We start from the raw sequence: 22,403 nt of genomic DNA, 5'->3' as shown, positions 1-22,403 counted from the left end.
GCAGTCCAAACTCGTTCCTTGAGACGTTGGTTTTCGTACAGTTTTTTCCTGATTATTCAGGAAAAGGATTTTTTTCTGCTCCTCAAAAACACACACATATACAAACATTGTCCTAATTTGTCGAGCTGAGTCGATAGGTATTTGAGACTCACCCCTCCGGGCCTTGTAAAATGTTTTCAAAGTTTGATCGAAACCTATACCTTTCTTTTGTTAAAAATGTGAAAATAAAAGCGTGTTGCTATAACAATTAATAGAAATACATTGGTTATTATATGATTAAAACTGAAATTTTCAATCAACGTGTAAATTAATAACAAAATACATGGACGAAAGCATCTCAAGTCGTGTGAATTTGTCCAAAGATTCAACTTTCCATCAATGTTCATATATATATACGAAAATGAATGTAAAATTTTTTCTGCGCTGTTTGTTACGAATTTTTGTAAAGACGCCCCTATATTGAAAGGTTAGCAGCTAGTCACGACAAAAATACATATAGCAATTAGTTAAGAAAAAACATTTTTTGATGTTCCATGTGGCAATCGATTTCGTAATATTCTCGTTTATGGGAATGCTGTGAAAACATCCAAGTCAGACCTTCTAAGAACGATGTAAGTCTACGGTGAAACATTCTAATCAACAAAATATCGAAAAATAATTCAAAATATTGTAACTACTATGAACATGATTTACAAAATACGATCACCTAATCTCAAACGCTTACCGGCAATTAGCTTTGCGGTGCAAAAGTTTTCACTGTTTTTGTTTTCATTAGCGGTGCAGCGCGCAAAATTGATAGCAGCGGGACCATCGCGTACGATGTGGTTGTCGGTAGGTGAATAAAGCTACCAACTACTAAAGACGTGATGGCGTGGCACGGCACCAGGCAAAATTACTGTGTGAACTCCCCTAGTCTAAAGTGCCTCTATAAAAGCTATTGATTACTCATAACCGTTCGTCAGTCGTCAGCTCAGAGCATCCAGAGCTAGCACCCAATTAAATAGTGTCGAAGTGTGACATTCGGAAAAGTAACGATTCGGGTTTGAATTGCCGCTACCAAGAGAAGAGTTATTGTAACAATATTTGATCCTAGATCCTGGTTTGTTTTTGTCCATGTTCGGCTAATCGTTGTCAGTTTTTACTAAAGGTTGTTTTGTGTCGGTGCGAATAATCACCGTCAAACTGTGCCGTAAGTGAATAAATTTGAAAAGTGTAATCAGTGATTCTGCTTTAAGTGCCTGTAATAACAACTTAAACTTGTAGTAGGATATCTGTGTATTCGTCCAGTTTACGCATAAACTAATTCTATTCAAACATTGTGGTACTAGCAACAAACATACAGTTTGGTTAACCGCATCGCTGCAGTAAGGAGGCTGAAATATGAATTATTACCCATTGACCCTGCTGCTGGTAGTGGCGTATGTTTACGCTTGCCGCGGAGCCGAGATTCCTCCACCCACGGTCTACGAAAATGGCGAGGTAGTACGGAGTGAGTATCCAACTTTAAAACAATTACCGGTTTGCGGTGAGATCGTATTATTTAATTTGTTAATGTATTAGTTTCATATACTTATTGTAGTCGAGCTGGTAGTAAGGTACCTTTGAAGTTTAGTGATTTTTCGTTCTGAATGTTACAAGTACTGATAAATAATTTTAAAACAAACATAATTTTTAAACAAAACATACAAAATGCGGAAGTAAGATTTTTTCCGCGATGATCGAGAAGATCATCATCTGCAACATTACAAACTAGTCGGATGTCAATCTCATACCGGTTACGTTTACATTTAATTTTTGCAGCGTCGTGTGAAGCAGGTTAAGGGATTCAACACGTTTTTCGAGGTTAAATAAATCAAATTCATATTTATTGGCTCTTATAAATGTACATGTGTCTTATTATTAAATTGAATGTACAATAATAGGTGTAACTAATTTCGTTTACAAACCAAGTAAATGTAGTTTCGACCATTTTCAACATTTAATATTATTGTACTATGACAACCACATTTTTTATAATTTATTATGGATAGTTTTGTATGAAACATCTATTATTCTACTATTCTCTGAAGTTTATTTGAATCAAATTATAATTACACACATTAAAAGTTTTCGAGACTAGCTTCTTCATAATACTATGCTCCATCACATGAATTCATCTAAAATTGAGGGAGTTTGGAATTAGCGACCGATTCGTGTTCATAAACTATAAAAATATTACTTTGTATTAGCTGCACTAATCCAGCTAACCACACCGCTGAGCGATTTTTTCTTCTAATTTTACCTCCATTGCCAAAATAATAGCCCGAATCGTTGAAAGTAATCCAACTAAATTTCAATCAAAGTCTCCTGGACTACCGTTTCGCCGCTCTTGTGCTACCTCGGATTATTCTGCTCTATATTTTGTTTGGTTGTTTGCGTATCTATGTCGACGATGTAGCTCGCAATTTTTGTGTGCAATTAGTCGTAGTTGAAAAGTTTGGAGCAAGACAGCACAAAAACTGCTGTCCACAAGGAAGAACGTCGATGTGGCAATTGGTGTACCTAGTTGTCGTCATCACCGAAGCTTGCGAATCAGTAAGTGAACCATTTCCCAAATCCCACTCGAGTATTTTCCATCACTGCATTGCATGTGGCCTCGGGAAAATGCAAAAGCATTCGAGTCTTGGAGTCTCTGCTTGGATAGTGGTCTCGGTTTTCACCCGGTATGTTCAAAGATGGAGAATGGAAATTAATTGCATTAATTGCTCACGGCGGTGTAATTTGCAGGCGACAAGGAAAATCAACGGCCCTAATTCGAAGCCCGGCGCTCTCTCGACAGTAGGTTGCTTTTGGTCTGGCAACAAAAATCTTCACCAGACCAATTCCCACTGGCAAAGAGAAAATAGATGTTATTTTTTTACCCCGGCAAATTTGTGGTTCTCTATCCTGGTTAGTGTTGACCGGGAGTTGAAGTAGTAACCGGTATTCCTTCATGGCTGCTGATGTACGTTTGTGGGATTCGCAGTTGACGGGAAAATAAAATGCGACCTGATTTGGGCGGATAGAACCGATCCTGCATTGCAAAAAACAGTTACTGCACGGAAAAAATCCGTTCATAAATTCATGAACAAAAACCCATGATTTCGTGAACTGAACGATTTACAAAAATCTTGATCAAGTTCCTGAAATTATAGATAATAAACCTCGTATTCATAAAAATACAGATTTCAAAAAAATAGTTCGCGTAAAAATGTACATGGCGCTACATTGGAATTTTTGGTTAGGTCACTGTGGTAGTTTCCTGGACATTTTTAATTTTTGTTACTTTTCTTGTTCATATTTTGGGGATACACTGTTTTGTAGTATATCAACTAAAACGATGTTCATGATTTTAAAAACTAAAACGATGTTCATTAGCTTAGTCACGACTATCGTAATTTCTCATCATGTTTATGTTCATGATTTCAGGGCTTTAGCCAGGGAAATCGTAATTTAAATCCACGTTTTCTTGATATTTTATTCACGAGCTTCATGTTGGATTTTTCTGGCCATTTGTTAATGATTTTAGGATCTCAGTCAAGATTTCCGTAATCTCTATTCACGTTATCATGGTATTTTAGTCATCAGTTGAGTGATTTATGCTCATGATTTCAGAATCATTGTCACGATTTTTAATATTTTGGTCACGAGTAGCGTTTATAATTTCAGGATCTCAGTCAAGTTTTTTGTAATTTATGTGCTATATGTGCTCATATTTTATTTTCGAGCTCACTTTCGAATTTTACACGTGGGGTAATATGACTTATGCTTTTTTATTTTATTTTTTTCGATTATTGAGGTTTTAACCTTAAGGTCATTGCCTCGTCGGGTTCGAAAAATCTCTTAAGAAAAATCTCTAACCTTATGTGCGGGGTCGGGATTCGAACCCAGGTGAGCTGCGTACAACGCAATCGATTTAGCAACTACGCTATGCCCGCCCTGTGACTTATGTTCATGTTTAATTACTATCGGATTTTCTACTCGGAGTAACGTGATAATATGATTTAGTTAATAAAAGCGTAACTAATTCGCAGAATTTTGTTTTGTGAACTACCCAATTTTGCACTTTCATGACAAAAACCCAAACGTGTATTGCGAGTCATGAATCCATGAATTATATTTTATGATTTTGTGAACTATTTCACGGGCACACATGGTCAGGTGTAACTATTATATTAGGAATCATGAATCAGTTCACGTTTTTATAAATAATATTTCATGATTTTGTGAACTATTTCACGAGCATGATCAGTCGCTAGGAATCATAAATCAGTTCATGTATACGTGAATAACATTGTGTGAACTATTTCACTACTAGGAATCATTAACTATCTCATGAATACATGAAATTGTTTTCATAGTTTTAAAAACTATTTCATGAGCGTAAATGGTGCGTTGTGAATAATTTGCTAGAAATCAGGAAGCAGTTCACGTATACATGAATAACATTTTGTGATTTTGTGAACTATTTCACGAGCATGAATAATGAATCGTAACTATTATATTCGGAAACATGAACTAGTTCACGATGATTTAAAATATTCATGAATAATATTCCGGGTTTCGGGAAATAGTTCACGAGTAAATATGTTTTTATTTTGTGAGCTATTTTACAACCATATTCAAGATGTAACAAATCATAAATCAGTTCACGTCGCACAATCGGACTATGACTAGTGTCCCAAAAGCTATTAATAAAGTGACGATTCTACCTTTAGTTTTATGAATAATGTTCATGAAGTTCACATACAGAAAATCGATTTGGTAATGGTATGGCGGAAACCGTGATTGAAGTTCACAAAACAAAAAAAAAATCTTTCACAAATAAAAGCGTTATATAGGCTTTACTCAATGAAAATGGAACATAATTATAAAACACATTGTTCATGGTTCTGTTTTAGTGATTCTTTCAAAATTCATTTTAGGAACTATTTTTTCCGTGTTGAACGAGTTTTCCAATCTAGAACTGAGATGGACCCGACCAGAAACGCAAAAGTTTTTTTTCCATGCTAATTTCGAACGTTACTTCGCAATGTACGTTTTAATTGAACTAAATTCACTTGTCGGTTATGTAGCTGGATTGCCAATCGTCATTCTTATTTATATTGAGATATATTAGTTTTTCGCTTAATTCGCAGGTTGGAATATTTTTAAAACTTGATACAAGGAAGTACTCCTTAGTACTCAGTCCATCCGTAGAGAACAATCCAGGTATACTATAAAAAAATTAACGATGAAACGTCTACCTGTTCAATAATGAAAAAATAATTAGAATCGGTCAACAAACCATTGTGATATGGCCTTTTGAAGTAAACTTTCCAACTTTTATCCATTTTTTTTAATTTACACATTATATTTAACGCTTGGTAGACACACTTTTTCAGTGCACCATATAATTAACACCTTTTGTACATTATGTTTATGTAAATAAATGGTAAGGTCCTTTAAAAACCGCGACACGTATAAACGATCTAAATAGTCAATGAACAAACATGGATTAACGCTTGAAATCTGGTAGAAAACCCATCTATGACCGCATACTACACCCAAACCGTTATAAATTTCGATTCCGTCAATGAAATATTTTCAAACTTGCAGGGAATATACTTGATTATTATATCTTTCGAATGCCATGTACTAAATAAATAGAAAAATATTTTTTTGTTTATAGAGATAGGACCAAACCCGTGGGTGTTTGCTGGTAGCATTATGAAACGTGTCATAAAACTTAAATCGCAATTTCTCTCGAATCTCTTGATGGATCATTTTGAAATTCACTGAGAAGATGCTTGGATACTGTATCTTTCGAATGCCGTATGACAAATTTATGGTCATTTTTTTGTTAATAAAGGTTTTAGGAACACCGTGCATAGCACTGGATAAAAAATTTCTTCAGCTATATTCGGCTTTTAGCTGATTTGAAATATGTTACAATAAGCAAGAATTTTAGAAAAAAATAATTTCAAATTATAATGTAAAGGATGCTGCGATTCAAGATTTAAACTCGTTTTTCTCGAAATCAATACAATGTCACTTGGTCCGGTCTGACTTGACACCGACCATATGTTTTATTGTCATATTCATTGACTTACTTTTAGTCTTAATAATTAATTTAATGAAATTAACTTAATTAATTGTTCTCATTGTAGCGAATAATTTCAACTTGTCATGTTAACTATATTTCTTTATGAGTATAAAAATATTCTAGCTTGATTATTCACGTAAAAGGTGACAGGTTACTTTCTTTTCGTTCTTATTGTCTCCAATCTTGTTCTAGTAATTAATGTGAAAATTAGTGTCATCGGTTGGATATTCGATATACAAAGCTAGTCGTTTCAGGTATTTCGGTAGTGCCTGTTTTATACTGTTTAAAATGCGCTTCAGTTAGCTTAACAACGCGTGCGAATAATGATAACATAAAAATCGGTACCATATTCAATTGTTCGCGGAGAAAGAAACCAATATATAATTGTCATTTTATTTGCTATATAAATATCAAAGTTTATACACGATAAATAATACTTTTATTATGAAATCTTCAATTACATGGTATTGCCATATCTATATCGACCAATGTCTCGAAACACTAAAGGTAATCGCTTTTCATGGTATTGTATTGTTTTTAGAATATCGTGATTCGCCGGAATAAAGAAACAAGGAACAATGAAATCGTGAACATACCGTTAGATTCAATTAAAAATGGGCAACACTCCCGACTGTCGGCAGTTCGGAGCTGAAGTTGCTTTTTTTTACACACCGATCATTTCCAAATTAATTCAACAAACAATAGCTCTATCATAAATTCTCGGCAGTCAGCAGCCCAGAGCAATAAACACAACAACACTTCTGAGAGATGCATAGGTTGTATCACTTATCAAGGTGAATCCAGATTTGTGTGACTCTTTAACCCATCCTTCTAATAAAAAGTCCTTTTAGTGGCAAACGTGGAGATGCAGAGGTATACACTAGACTGGTTCAATTTTTGACTTTTAGCTCCACCAGGCTCTACTGATTCCTTTTATGGCCCTTAGTAATTGTGCAAATTTTGGTATCGATCCGTTGTGTCTACGGACCCTCCAAAAATTTCAAAGTTTATATGGAAATTAGCATGGAAAATCGGTTAAAATTGAAAATAAATTCTTAAAAAAATCACCTCATCAATCAATTCATGAGAACACTATATATTTCTAAAGGAATTCTTCTACTGAACACATTCGTGGAACATTGTAAGTTTGTGAAAATTCGCTGAGAAAAGTTATTAACTAAAGAAGTAGCATGACTTCAAAACAAGTGGATTTTATTATTAATCATAGCAACCCTGTTTGAATAGCTCCATCATTATGCAAGTGTAAACTAGGCTCACCACCCACCGCTCCGTATGGCAGAAGAGGGTGATGGATGAATTGGAAAAAATATAACAACAATCTGCGTATATATAGCTTCATTAGGATTCTACAAACAATATTACCAGAAAACCATTTTTTATTACTTCTGTGGCACGTTAAAATCAAAAATTCATGTCGAAAATACTTAATTTCTAGAAAAACGTTATGAAAAATCAAATAGAAGGTATAGGGGAACATGGGGAGACTTGACCAGGTTTTTAGTTAAGCTTGCATAAATCTGCAAAGGTATTGTGTGTGTTCATGATTTTTTGCAGAATTTTGAATTTTCTTTTGCAAAAGTTGTAAAAGTTTTTCTGTGAACGTATTTTTTTTGGGTCAAGTTTATCCACTGCGGGGAGATTTGACCAAGGCCTGGGGAGACTTGACCAACAGAATATTAAAAAATCAGGACAAAGAAAATGATATAAAACATACTGTATTCCTTTTTATCTCCATATTGTCGAGATCCTTAGGTAGCAGGAAAAAATAAAAAACCTGTTTTAATCCACCTAGAGGTGCAATTGTGCCTTTCTCATTTCTCCAAACTATGATTTAATAGCTGGTTCGTACAATATAACATTATGGAAATGTCTTTCATTCTTATTACACTTGGTAAGTATATATAAGAGCACCTTTTTGCATTCATCGCGGTATCGGTTTGAATCGGAGTTTTCTATGTGATCGCACTCCACAACCCGTAACTCCGGAGCCGGAAGTCGGATGGAGATGGAATTTAATATTAGTTTCCGACGACGCAACACCTTTCATTTGAGACTAAGTTGATCAAATCGGTCTAGCTATTTTCGAAAAACCAATATAACCGTTATTCTGAATTTGGATGCTTCCGGATCCGTCGATGGTGACCAGTGTGGCCAAAGAGACTTTGAATGACTGTTGGTGACCTAGATCTACAAATTCAACAGCTGTGTTTACATTTTGGAAAAAAATGCACCTTTTTACATTCATCGCAGAATTCGTTAGAATCGGGATTTGCTGCTTGATCGTACGTATCACCCTGTAATTCAGGAACCAGAACTCGGATCCACACAAAATTCAACAGCAGCTGATGGACCTTTCATTTAAAATCAAGTTTATATATGTTATATGAGACACGGCCCTCCGGGCCTCGGTTAGAAAGTCGGTTTTTGGAGCAATTGCATAACCTTTCTATATGAGAAAGGTAAAAGAATAATATTTAATTAGCTTAATCAGCATGAGTTCAATGTTATCTTCATGTGATTATATTTTGAAATGTTGGTGAAATGGGTTTGAAAGTGGAGGGAATTGGGGGTTAGTAGAGTGGGAGTGGAGGATGCTTTAGAAATCCTTCATCTTATTTTGGTATACGGGGTGGATGAAGGAAATGCGAGCGTGAGGGTGGTCCAAGGGGAGGGGGGTGATGATGGAGGGAGGTGTAAGGCAAGGCGGGGAGGGGGGCGACGCAATACTCAACTGCATATTTTGCCTTCCATTTGAGACTTGGTTTGATAAAATTGGTTCAGTCATCACCGAAGAACCGATGTGACTTTAATTGTGGAATATGCCCGGAATTCCGGATTTCCGGAATCGTCGATAGTGGACAATATATTCAAAGAATGTTTGATTGGCAATCAGTGATCTAGATCTGCGATTAGAAGTAAATTGGTGACCATTTCAAGCCTCTGTTTAGCCTCTGAGGTATTACGATTGTACCGATTTATATGGGAAATTCCAGTGTATCCTTACTAACACCCCTGTAACTCCGGAAGCAAGAGTCAGAACCGAATGAAATTTAGCAGTAGTCAACGGTATTATTGTATCTTTCATTTGAAATCAAGTTTGTAAAAATCGGTAGAGAATTCGTTGGGGAATGGGTGTGATATTAGCTTAGGAACTTGGCGGGTTCCCTGGGGGAGTCATGAACCGTCATAGGTGGCCAATGTGGTCAAAGCTGCTTTAATTGATCATTAGTGATCCAGACCCGCAAACTAGAGTAATATTACATCAATTTTAATATGTTGTACATCATTTTAACATCATGGTGGTACCAGTTTATATTGGAATTTGCTGTGTGACCGCACTCTTCAACCCGTAACTCCGGAACCGGAAGTCGAATCAATTAAAAATTCAATAGCAGCTTATGGGAGCGTTATACCTTTCAGATGAAACTAAGTTTGCGGAAATCGGTTCAGCCATCTCTGAGAAAATTGTGTGAGTTTAAATGACACACACATACACACACAGACATTTGCCGATCTCGACGAACTGAATCGAATGGTGTATGACACTCGGCCCTCCGGGCCTCGGTCAAAAAGTCGATTTTTACAGTGATTGCATAGCCTTTCTTTATATGAGAAAGGCAAAAAGGGTTGCGTTTCTTAAATTTCGATGTTTTCAATGTTTTGCCTTTCTCAATAGAAAGGTATTGCAATTGCTCTGAAAACCGACTGTTTAACGGAGGCCCGGAGGGCCGAGTGACATATACCATTCGATTCAGTTCGTCGAGTTCGGCAAATGTCTCTATGTATGTATGTATGTGTGTGTATGTGCGTCTGTGTGTGTGTACGCAAACACAGTCTCACTCACTTTTCTCAGAGATGGCTGAACCGATTTTCACAAACTTAGTCCCAAATGAAAGGTGCAATGTTCCCATAGACTGCTATTGAATTTCTAATGGATCCGACTTCCGGTTCCGGAATTACAGGTTGATGAGTACGATCACGCAGAAAATGTCGATTTTAATAAATTCTGCAATGAATGTATAATGGTAACAATTTTTCCAAAATGTGACCACAACTGCTTCAATTTGTAGTACTAGGGCATTAACAGCCATTCAAAGTCTTTTTGGTCACATTGACCACCATCATCGGTTCCGGAAGCCCCGGCGGAAGTATCCAAATTCAGAATAACAGTCACATCGCTTTCTCGGAGATGGCTAGAGCGAATCAACCAAACTTAGTCTCAAATGAAAGATGTTGCGTCCCCGTAAATGGCTATTAAATTTTATCCCGAACCGATTTCCGGTTCCGGAGTTACGGGTTGTGGCGTGCGATCACATAGCAAATTGTGATTCAAACCGATACTCCGATGAAAGCAAAAAAGGTAAAAATTTCGCTAAAATGTCTCGTATAATAAAAATGTAATATATACATTTGGAAACTTTTAATTAATATAAACAACACAAACATTCTCGTGTTCATGATTGAGAAAGGCACAATTGCACCGCTAGGTGGATTAAAACAGGTTTTTCCTTTAAGGGATTATCATTGATTTTGAAATGCATACTGCTTACATTGCATGTTCACACGTTACTAAATTAGCCATATTACTGCTAACTTTGATTACTAGAACTAAAAGACTAAGGTTCTAGGTGGGATTTTTGTGTGATGTGATCAACGTTAACAGTAGGTACCGCAGCGTAAAAAATATCGGAAATTTTCTGTCTCTCTTCAGCTTATTGCCACTTGGTCAAGTCTCCCCATAAAATCTTGGCCAAGTCTCCCCAACATTAGCTCTTACGTTAAATGTCGTGCACATTTTAGTAATAACTATTCCAATGTTTCTGTTAATGAAAAGTTATTTCACTACTTCATAAGGAATAATATATTATACAAGTACTTTTAAAGTAATTATTAGTCGAGTAGATATGTCCATACAAAGTTTGATAAAAATTACATCATTTAACTTAATTTTATTAATTTATTTCTATAAGGAAAGCATTTTTCATTCCAAACTTTTAAAATTACCTTAAGGGATCCAGCAAGTATAACTTTTTTTTAATTTTTTTTAAGAACCTAATACAACACGTCATAGCAAATAATAAAATTTTGCGCTTGGTCGAGTCTCCCATGTTCCTCTGCTTAAGTAAATCGGAAATCTTTGTTATTCGTTGATTTCCACCAAAATTACGAGCTGCACTTTTTCCACCAATCAGGTATTAGAGTAATGAAATAATCCTCAACTCCGTCATTTTGTGAAGTTTTTAAAGAAACATTTTTATTTTGGCCTTTCAAACATTTTCAAATAGCTAAGATTTTTCATTCACGAAAACAAGCTTGTTTAAGGGGCACTCCCTCAAGTTTCAAAACCTATTCTCGCAATTGTAATTGCAGGAAGTTTTTATTCTCTTGACCGCAAAACTTTAAACGGCGTTTTCTCAAAACTGTGTTTTTTTAAATTGGCGTAGGGGATTACGAAAAAACTAGTGAACCAACTTTCTTCGCATAGCATTTGTTTTGAAGTGCATGAAAAATTGCTCTATTAACCGTAGAAATATACAAAAAATATGTTTATACCTTTTTGACCCCCAATTTTTTTGTCCATATAAAATAATATTTTTTTAGACCCTGATTGCTGTGGCAAATGTTTAAAATAATTGAATTGTTTCTTTCCATCGACGATACAATCCTTTCAAGTAAAAATGTAGGGTATTATGATTTCAAATGAGAATTGAGGCCAGGATCATTTACGCCATTTACGATGTCAGCGGTGAGGTGATTTACAATATTGACCAGAACAGTAGTAAATATTTTTTTGCATCCTCAAACATTGCTCTAAATATATATTATACCAAATTGGTGCGTACTATCTTCATTTCCCAAAATAAAATATCAAAAAAGTTCTTTTTCTTCGGCCGAATGAGGGAGTGAACCCCCCCCCCCCCACTCCTTGGGTGCTACTATTAATTTAGGATACTTTTTAACCTCAACTACCCAAGCAAATGAACGAATGGGAGAAGGTACGCCAAATCTTGAAAGAAACCGTTAAGTTAAACCTTCAGTAAACTACCAAACATTTGATGTAGCTCGATGCAATAGAAAAACGATTTCCTCAAAAATAATCCTCAAGTTGACAGCATTCCAAGAAGTTTCTTGTGGACGAGTTTATAATGAATTTGTTTCCACTTATGTACTTGGAGTCTTTTATTTCACTTCAAGTTTTCCGAGATATGTTCCAGATCGATCAAAGGGTCATAAGTTTGAAAATTAGCTGTCAGAAGGTACTGGTAAATGGAAGTTTGCACACTGATAAGTGATCAAGATACATTCAGACAACCTAAAATTATGCTATATGCGCATAGGCCTGCTAAGCCAAGACAAGTTTCGGCTTCACTGTGTCTCATCGGCATAAACAGAACTTCTGCTCGAACGGGACAGCACGTTTGATCAGTGGTTCGATTGAAACACAAAGTGTGTTTTAGTTTTAAGAGATTTGCGTCAAGCCGGCGCTAATCTATTCCGACAATAAGTTAGTGTCGGTTTCTGATGAGGCGAAGCCGAAACGCAACAGAGTATGAACTTGAAATTGTTCGGTGGTTATTTCTAGTGCTGGTAGATGAAGTACAAAATATGTTTTGATACCATCCTTTTCCGTTTCATCTAAATTAAATTCGGCTGGTATATTTAAACGTATTATTACTATATTGAACAATAAATAACATGCTATATCTTTTAAAGCATATAAGATAGTCAATGTGTGCTTTCAGCGAAATTTTGCACAAAAGTAAGCGCTATAAAATTGCTGAAAACATCATCTAAATATAATCTCTCATAAAAAAATTAATTAAAATATCTCACTTATGGGAGGGTTAATCTATGAAAACACAATAACAAAAGAAAGGCATATTATATCCAATAAAGTCTCCAAAGATGTATCGACCTCAATTTTGCCGTTTTGGCGTTAATAGTCAATTGCATGATTTTGGTATAATTTCTAGATAATGGAAAGCGGTAATAATCCGTCGTCCGTATTAAATAATAAATGTTTTGATAATAATCCGATTCCAATAAACTATCCATAAAAGATACCTGAAGACATGAGAAGTGTTTGTCAATGTTGTTAATTTCGACAGTTAATTAAAAAACACTGCAAAAATCACCTTTTTATACATTCAAACATCAATATCTCGGAAACTAAACATCAGAATCAAAAACAAATTAATAGCGTTCTGTTTGAGTGATAGGCCTTTAACTTTAAATTGGTTTGGATAAGATCGGTTCAGCCATTGCTGAGAAACATCTATAAGAGTTTGTCCGTTACATACACACACAGACATTGTCCCAAATTGTTAAGCTGAGTTGAATGGTATATAACACTCGGCCTCGGAAAAAATTTGGAAAGCTTTGGCAAATTATATATATTTCTTTTATAAGAAATGGAAAAAAATTTACGCAAAAAATAATTCTATGATTCACGTGATGTGATAAATTTATGAAATTTTTTTGCTTTTATTTTCAATTTTTACGGTTTGTTAGGAAAACCGTGGCTTGATAACGAATCGTTGAATTATTTGATCACATAAACGTAATAAAAAAATTATATTTGTGAACATATTTCGTCTATATTACGAACGTTGAATTCACGAGAAACTTAATTTTATTACATGCAAATAATTCGAATATTTTACAAACTTTGGACGAAATCTATACGTGGCAGATTTACGAATATTTATTTTTTTCAGTGTGTCAGATAATCGTGTTTATTTTAAATTACGAAAAACCCTTCGGTCGAACTAAATACACTAGCACAGAAAGTTAATCATCTAAAAACGCTCATTAGTTGACCTCTGCACCCACGGACCATGAACTATGAAAGTTGTGCACTTTTAGAATTACGCACCGATTACGGTTATTCTCTCAAATGGTTATGTGTGTTTGCAATCTTTCACACTTTAAATTAATGTTGATATAAATAGGCTTCATGATTATCGTGAAAAGCATACACATGCTCTCTTTTTTACTCGGGATAACATAAGCAAAGTGACGACCGCGCGCTGATGTTCATCACGGTCAAACACTTTTTCTGTCAGTACAGTTTCAGGTTTTGAATTTTTCGCGGCCACTCGTGAAGGAATGTGCTTCGCGCATACTAGGTATGTATTGTCAATCCCGATATAATCTAGCGTTTCGTCGAAGTTCTTTTCTATAAGAAAAACACGAGTGCGGATCAACCAAACATAAATGTCGTAATCGATGTTTAAGCTTAAATACACATCAAAGCGGCGCACAGTATGCTGTCGCATAATTTGCAACTCTATATGTGAATTTCAGGAAAGATCCGCAATACTGGAAGCAAAGCTTCGGAAGCTCGGTGAAATATTTATCCGATTTCATCACCCTGGCGGTTGGTAGAGAGGATTTTTTGCAGAAATGCACAAACGTTCATCTGAATCCGCTTCGCTTGGCTGACCATTTGTGGTCAACGAGGTTAAGCTTAAATTTCCTAAGGCATAATATGGTTTCCTCCCTCGCATAGTTTGCTCTGACTTTTTTTTCCAAAGTTTTCCGGAAAGTGTGAATCCGTTGAGCAATTGTGCAGATTTGCGAGCATCTGAAGCGAAAGTCATCAACTAATTGCAAGGAAAAGCCATTTCCCCAATTGCACTAGCATTATTTCATCATTCATAATTCCGGCAATGTTGAACATTGACTGTTGGCTACGGGTATGAAGAAGTTCACACAGTGCCCGAAATGGAATATGGGATGCCAAAAAGTTTTACATTTAAACACGACGTTGAAAGCATTGGTGACATCTGCTTCCGAGAGCACATTTGAAACGTAGTGTCTGCTTTGCATATGAACTAGGTTAATTTGAAAACCCGTTGTTGAAAGTTTAACGGAGAGTTATGCAGGGGGACATTGAACTTATTATTTGGAGAGTTCTGCAACAAAAACCATATGGCGTAATGCTAGCAAAAGCAGAAGACCAACTTTATCACAGATGGATTAATCTTGAATTGTTTTTTTCTTGCAAGGATAAATAGAAGTTTTTAATTAAAAAATTGCAAATTAGCGTGCCTACTTATTTTACTAGAATATTTTTTTTCCCAAAATTTATCTGATAATTTCAGCGACGGAACGGATTTCCATTTTATTGGCTTCATTTGAATAATGATTATTATATAAGAGTGTTATCATATTTTTATTCTTTAACTGTTACTTTGTAGTATGATGTGTACACTGAAGTCCTTTTTATGCGGTTTTTTCCATGCGGTTTTTTATGCGACCTTTTTTATGCGGATTTTCAAAGTTATGCGATTCTTTTTATGTAGCTTCCTTTTAATTTTTAGGGCATCACCTTAAGCGAATTTTATCGAAAGATAGATCCTCGTGAATGCACATGCTCAAACAAAAGAAATAAAATGTTGTTGTATTTTAGATTATTAATTACTAGTCTTTGGGTTAAGGATATGAGAAGCATTCATGATGTCGGTGAAAATAAAAACAGAAAATGATTGAAAACCTTTTTACCTTTCTCATAATAAAGGTTATGCAATTGGTCAGAATTTCGACTTTTTAACCGAGGCCCGCAGAGCCGATTCGACTCAGTTCGGCGAGATCGGAAAAAAGTCTCTGCGCGCGTATTTTTTGAAGTAGAATACTTCTAACGTTTCAATATGGGGTCCCGTTTCAAAAATTTCAGTTGAGAAATTTTCCCAGATTTGAAATGCGAATATCTTCCGTTCTACTGGACGAAATCGCAATATTTTTGCATTATCTGATCGGAAATTTGTGCACGTATTTCGTATTAAATTTCGGAATTACTGCGACTACTATAAATAAACCAAAACAAGGATTTTCAGAAAACAGCGAGGAAAATGCGCAATTTGCCAGCATATCCCACGCAGAGCCGTCAAAAAGGAGCATGTAAGCGTTTCATTACATACGGGAATGTTATATATACAGGTCACGCGAGCTTGTTTTGTATCAGTGGGTGCTCGCTTACCACACGAGCAACATGCTCGTCCGGACGGTACAATGAGCGGTATCATGTTTGCGTTCCCGTACCAAGTGACGCAAAGGTTCTTCGTGATAAAATCCAGGGAATCACCAAATCCGCCATTCGGCGTCTGGCCCGTCGTGGTGGTGTAAAATGCATCTTCGATTTAATCTACGAATGATGATGGTGTGCAAGAAAATGTCATCCGAGATGCCGTGACCTACACTGAACACGCCAAGCGCAAAACGGCAATGAATGTCGTCTATACTCTGAAGCGGCAGGGACGCACTTTGTATGGATTTGGAAGTTGAAAAGGTAGAACTCACTTGTATCATTATAAAAAAGGCCCTTTTCAGGGCCACCAAAATCATTTCAAAGAATAAGTTTGCATTTTCTGTTTCATGGACTGTTTCTCCCTGGAGAGCAATTTATGTTAAACCCTAAATTATGATTTATTTCAGTACGCAAATTGCAAATATGGTCAGAAACAAACTGGAGTGAAGTGGAGAACATTTTTACTAGGCGCATTCAAAAAAGGTTTCAATTCTCAAACATTTTACCAAGGTGCCGTATTAAATTACTCTCTTTACCCTGAGTGTTCGATAATCTCCGTAGTGGAAACACAATTTCAATTTTGTTCTTTATCAAAAATATGTGGTCGGCCAACAAAGGTGTGGAGCTACGAAGAACACATATTGAGGACAACACAAAAAAGGACGAGCTTACATTGTGCTGTAGTCAGGTATAAAAACTCAGCATGCTGTTGCTCACGCTCAGTTCGTTTCCAGCATCAGCATACAGCAGTTCATTTGCAGCATCGCCCGCAAAATTCAAACCGCCGTCCGTTTGCTGCTGTCAGAAGAGTTGGCCAAGCACGCCGTCTTCGATGAAACCAAAACTGTTACCATATACACCAGCACCAAGTAAATTTCGAACACTGCCCAAACAAAAGGCCCTTTTCAAGGCCATCAATTTATCGACAAAGAATGAAATTGAAGTTTTGTTATTACAAGCATCAGCTTGTCAAGAGCGTTGGATGGTAAGTGAGCCACTTGTGAACAATACCGTCGCTTTCACGAGAATGGCACAAAATCAAAAGTTATTTGTGATTTATAGACAGTTTAGTGTAATGATTCAATTTACACAAATCGAACGTTTTCTAACGTTTCGATATAGGTGCTCCGTTTCAAAATTTGCGGCCAGAATGCTGCCTGTTTTTTCAAACGTGAAAATCTGCTGTTGTATTGAATGAAAACCTTCGATTTTTGCGCTGATTGGAAATAGTTGTGACTAATTCTGTAGAATGTACAATTACTGAAAATAACGGATTTTGTGAAAGCAGTGGTTGGTCCATACAATTCGATTCTAAGCGAGCCAGACTAGTTTTCGTTGGAAGGTCCACCTCTGACAATAGAAGTAAACTATTTTATTTTGAATTCAACTACAACTTCCTTGAAAACAGCACAGCTAAAAAACTTTTGGGAAAAACGCGCAGACCTAAATTTTCCACTATAATGGAAACTGCCTGTGCCCCGCCGCACAGCATCATCAAGATTGATAGTAATTCAAGCCGGGAGGAAAGAGGTTGTAAGGCAATGGAAAACGAAAATTTCATTTATATCTTACTGGAATATAATTGGCTGGTCCTGAAAAGAACTTGTTGCTTTGTGGTTTATTTTGGGTCACAATTTAGGCCTGCTCGATTGCTGATAGCTGTGAATTTCTCGCAGGGCGACAGTTTCTGTTCAGTAGTGATGAGGCTTCCTAACGCCAACCGTGACTGGGGTACTTTTACACGACCTTCGTTGCTTACTGCTTGCGGGGAGGCTTTCCTCTGGTGGACTTACGAGCGGTTTGTTTGGTACGAGCCATTTATCAACAAAGAATCGAATTGAAATTTTGTTATTACAAGCATCCGAAAGTAGCTTGCCAAGAGCGTTCGATGGCAAGTGAGCTACTTGTGAACAATATCGTCGATTTCACGTATTTCACAAAAGAAAAAGTTATCATTTGTTTGTTTGTTTACAGTTTCGTGTTTACTAGGCGCATTCAAAAAAGGTTTCAATTCTCAAACATTTTACCAAGGTGCCGTATTACATTACTCTTTTTACCCTGAGTGTTCGATAACCTCCGTATTGAAAACACAATTTCAATTTTGTTCTTTATCAAAAATATGTGGTCGACCAACGAAGGGGTGGAGCTACGAAAAACACATATTGAGGACAACACAAAAAAGGACGAGCTTACATTGTGCTGTAGTCAGGTATAAAAACTCAGCATGCTGTTGTTCACGATCAGTTCGTTTGCAGCATCAGCATGCAGCAGTTCATTTGCAGCATCGCCCGCAAAATTCAAACGTCCGTTTGCTGCTGCTAGAAGAGTTGGCCAATCACGCCGTCTTCGATGACACCAAAACTATTACCATATACACCAGCTCCAAGTAAATTCCGAACACTGCCCAAACAAAAGGCCCTTTTCAGGGCCATCAATTTATCGACAAAGAATGAAATTGAAATTTTGTTATTACAAGCATCAGAAAGTGGCTTGCCAAGGGCGTTGGATGGTAAGTGAGCCACTTGTGAACAATACCGTCGCTTTCAAGTAGAATGGCACAAAATAAAAAAAGGTATTTGTGTGATTTGTAGACAGGTTAGTGTAATGATTCAATTTACAAAAATCGAACGTTTTCTAACGTTTCGATATAGGTGCTCCGTTTCGGCCAGAATGTTGCCTGTTTTTTCTAAAAGTGAAAATCTGCTATTGTACTGAATGAAAATCTTCGATTTTTGCGCTGATTGGAAATAGTTGTGACTAGTTGTGTAGAATGTTCAATTACTGAAAATAACAGATTTTGTGAAAGCAGTGGTTGGTCCATACAATTCGATTCAGAGCGAGCCAGACTAGTTTTCGTTGGAAGGTCCATCTCTGACAATAGAAATAAACTATTTTATTTTGAATTCAACTACAACTTCCTTGAAAACGCACAGCTAAAAAACTTTTGGGAAAAACGCGCAAACCTAAATTTTCCACTATAATAAAAACTAGTGCCCCCGCCGCACAGCATCATCAAGATTGATAGTTATTCAAGCCGGGTGGAAAGGGGGAGGGAGGTTGTAAGGCAATGGAAAATTTCATTTATAATAATAATACTTTATAATTGGCTGGTCCTGAAAAGAACTTGTTGGTTTGTGGTTTATTTTGCGTCACAATTTAGGCCCGCTCGATTTCTGATAGCTGTGAATTTTTCGCAGGGCGACTGTTTCTGTTCGGTAGCGATGAGGCTTCTTAACGCCAACCGTGACTTGGGCACTTTTACACGGCCTTCGTTGCCAACCAGCCCCCTGTCAAGAACGACGTCTCTGTACAGCCAGCATCACTGCCATTAAAGGCAAAACATTGATTTTGAACCGAATGATTAGAAGCTGTATTTAGTTACAAAATGTCAATTAAATTAAATTATTAAATCATCCCACAAGATGCAAAACGTCCTGTGGAATGCTTGAATATCGAGCATAGTGCCGAACATAATTCTTTGTTTGGGGCTTTATAGCTATAACACCCCTATTATGTCGGTCGCTGTCAAACTCCATATGATGGTATAGGGTTGCCAGGGGGCTGTTGCCAACTGCTTGCTGGTAGTAGGACGAAGGTCAAACGCTCGTTTGCGTGCCTTCATTCATAAAAGTTCAACAATATTTTCAAAGAATGTTGCAAATTGTCAACTTGATAATTCCAAAAATACTCCAAATAAACTATGAATGTGCTAAAGTCGACAAAGTCGCATAGAAATTGCTTATTCCAGAGCAGAATTTACCGGTCTAAAGTGTATTCTACTTCACTCCGGTTATGTCTCTGACATTACCCACCCATCTTTTTACTTGGTGGTAAAGCTTTTACGCCGACCCGGCACACCTTCAGTAGTTAGACCATACTACCGATTTCGTTCATCGTGTGCCAGAGTGAGGAACTCTGGTGGTTTGTCGCGTTCGGTGCTACTCGGCGTAGTCCCCGACGATGGAGCTAGCCTACCTCGGCGGAGTGCCCCGACGAAAGAATGTCTGCCGCAACCGTTGACCGACGCGTTATTCTTCCTTAGATACAGTCCGGCAGAATGCCGAGGTCAGTTCAGCGATTCCCGGTGGAGGATTGCGTCCGGTTCAATGGTGCCCCGATGATTCAAGCCAGCGATTCTCTACGGACTACTCGTAATAGTCCCCGACCGTGGATCTTCCCTACTCCGACGAAGAGTTCCCCGGCAGTGGAAGATCTTCCGAAACCGATGCTACTCGGGCAGATGCTGAGGTCGGTCCTGCGATTTTGGGTGGAGGGTGACTTCCAGTTGACAGGCGCCCCGACGACCATCTGCCGGAGCTACTTCCTGATCTACTCGAGCTAGTCCCTGGCGGTGGGCCTGGTTTACTCCGACGAAGAAATTTCCCGACGTTGAAATTTCTCTCGAAATCGTTATCTTGACGCTGGTCGGTTGGGTGCCGAGGTCAGTCTTGCGATTCCGGGGAGTCACGGTTCCGACAGCATAAGTCATTAAGTGACTTTACGCTTGTCTGAACATGCCGCAGACTCAGGTGATTCGCATTTAATGTCAAAAGATCCTGACTCCTGCGTTGCAGAAGACAAACAGTTAAGTAGCCGGGAAACTCTAAGCTTGCTCATATGACCCTACTACACGCTTTTCGAAACTTTCTTACTTCAAATCCTTGCTCTTACTTGAGTATTATGGCACTTAATATTGAAAAATATTTCACACTTTATGCGGGTTTTTTCAGTGTAGTATTATTGGAGCACTAGATTTCAAATTACACCCGTTAGCAGCGCGCTGAATGCATACACGAATGAAGTTAACACAATTCTTTATAAATAAATTTTTGTTTAAAATTTTGAACATTTCAAAAACCGATCTTATGGTCAACAGAGGTTTTTAGTGGATTTTTGACATTGAAAATGTCTTACTCCACTATCTGGGGCTGGGTGTCATTCTAAATTTTGAAAATCTCCTATGTAACTAAACTATGTAAGGTTTGTACGGTTATAACTTCGCAATTAGTTAATGGATTTCATTAATTTATACACCAATCGATTCAGAAACACCTTACTTGAATATAGTTGCTAATAAGTTTGATGTACTATATAAGTATTCTATTGAAAATCGGTTGAATTGAAATTTCACGAAAAAGGGGAAAATGTGCATACACGAGCAGGGCCGTCGAGAGCGGCGGCGGGCCCCAAGGCTAGTGTTACTGACGGGCCCTTCTCAACTTACTTATTTGAATCTTGATTAGAGGACTTGTATATATTCATTCATATATCAAACTATGTTGCTGTTGCTAAAATTGCTATGGTAACGAGTTTTTCAATTAGCGGGTTCCCGGGTACTCTTTTGCCCTGTTAAAAATGTACACAATGGTTAACAACCTTATTAGAGGTATATGGAGATAATCCGTGTATTCGCACCACGTTTGTGTCATCGCCTTTATATATACAGAGGTACTGACTTCATGTTGCCACATTCAATGATATATTTAATTTTGCGCAATAAACGCTTCTACTTGATTATTAGTCTGAAAAATAATCAGTACACTATGTCCAACTATGAAATTGTAAGGTATAGACATTGATCATCTTTACCTCCATTTGCAAATTTGATATTTTTAACTTCTCCAACAGGTGATTTTAAGGGACACCTCGAAAAGTAAACAGGAATACAGTTTGACCACAGTACGGCCATTTTCCGCTTTGATCGTCATTCATTTTTATTCACGTTCGACACAGTAGGTTGAAGTAGGGGAGACTGGGGCTAGTTGGCGGGGTTTTTTGGTTTCAATTTTTATCGCCGATTTTTTTAAAGTGTTTGATGCATTGTCTCCATTTTTAGAGACAAAAATATGTGACGCGGAAAACCCGCTAACTTACCCCGGCCCCGGGGTAACTTGGCGGTATGTGGGTATACGCCAAAAACTAAGCAATCAAATGGAGATTCAATTACTTCAAGGGTCCTTTTGGAACGTGCTGAATGTCTTTTCGAGAAAACTGTATATTAACCGACATTTGATATTATATTTCAGTTTCAATACTCCGGAATTTTGACTTTGACGCGTACTCCCTATACAAAAGAGAATTTTCGAAATTTTTTATGCAATTGGCCGGAATAAATGTCTCCTACATTGGCGAGATACACAAGAAAAAGATTTTCTTACTTTGGAGTGAATTCCAGAAATAAAAATATTTCATGATTTTAATCCACTGTAAATAGTACCGCCAACTTATCCCACGTGCAGCACCGCCAAC

At 37.1% G+C, this 22,403-nt stretch overlaps 1 protein-coding gene across 2 annotated transcripts in view; it reads left to right on the top strand.

Annotated features, from left to right (window-relative positions):
• The first annotated feature begins 943 nt into the window (after positions 1-943).
• The window catches only part of LOC131689360 (U-scoloptoxin(19)-Sm1a), an 89,789-nt gene continuing 68,329 nt past the window's right edge, over positions 944-22,403 (top strand). Inside the window, exons 1-2 of one of the 2 annotated variants that reach the window (XM_058974391.1) lie at positions 944-1,189; positions 1,329-1,489. In XM_058974391.1, coding sequence (XP_058830374.1) covers positions 1,381-1,489 — 109 coding nt within the window. In that variant the 5' untranslated portion in view covers positions 944-1,189; positions 1,329-1,380. Of the gene's footprint in view, positions 1,190-1,263; positions 1,490-22,403 lie in introns of both variants that reach the window. The other variant, XM_058974389.1, reaches the window with a different exon arrangement.

Source organism: Topomyia yanbarensis, chromosome 3 (genome assembly GCF_030247195.1).
Source record: "Topomyia yanbarensis strain Yona2022 chromosome 3, ASM3024719v1, whole genome shotgun sequence".
In the NCBI taxonomy this organism is placed as follows: Eukaryota; Metazoa; Arthropoda; class Insecta; order Diptera; family Culicidae; genus Topomyia; species Topomyia yanbarensis.
This window is presented reverse-complemented; position numbering and strand designations above follow the sequence as displayed.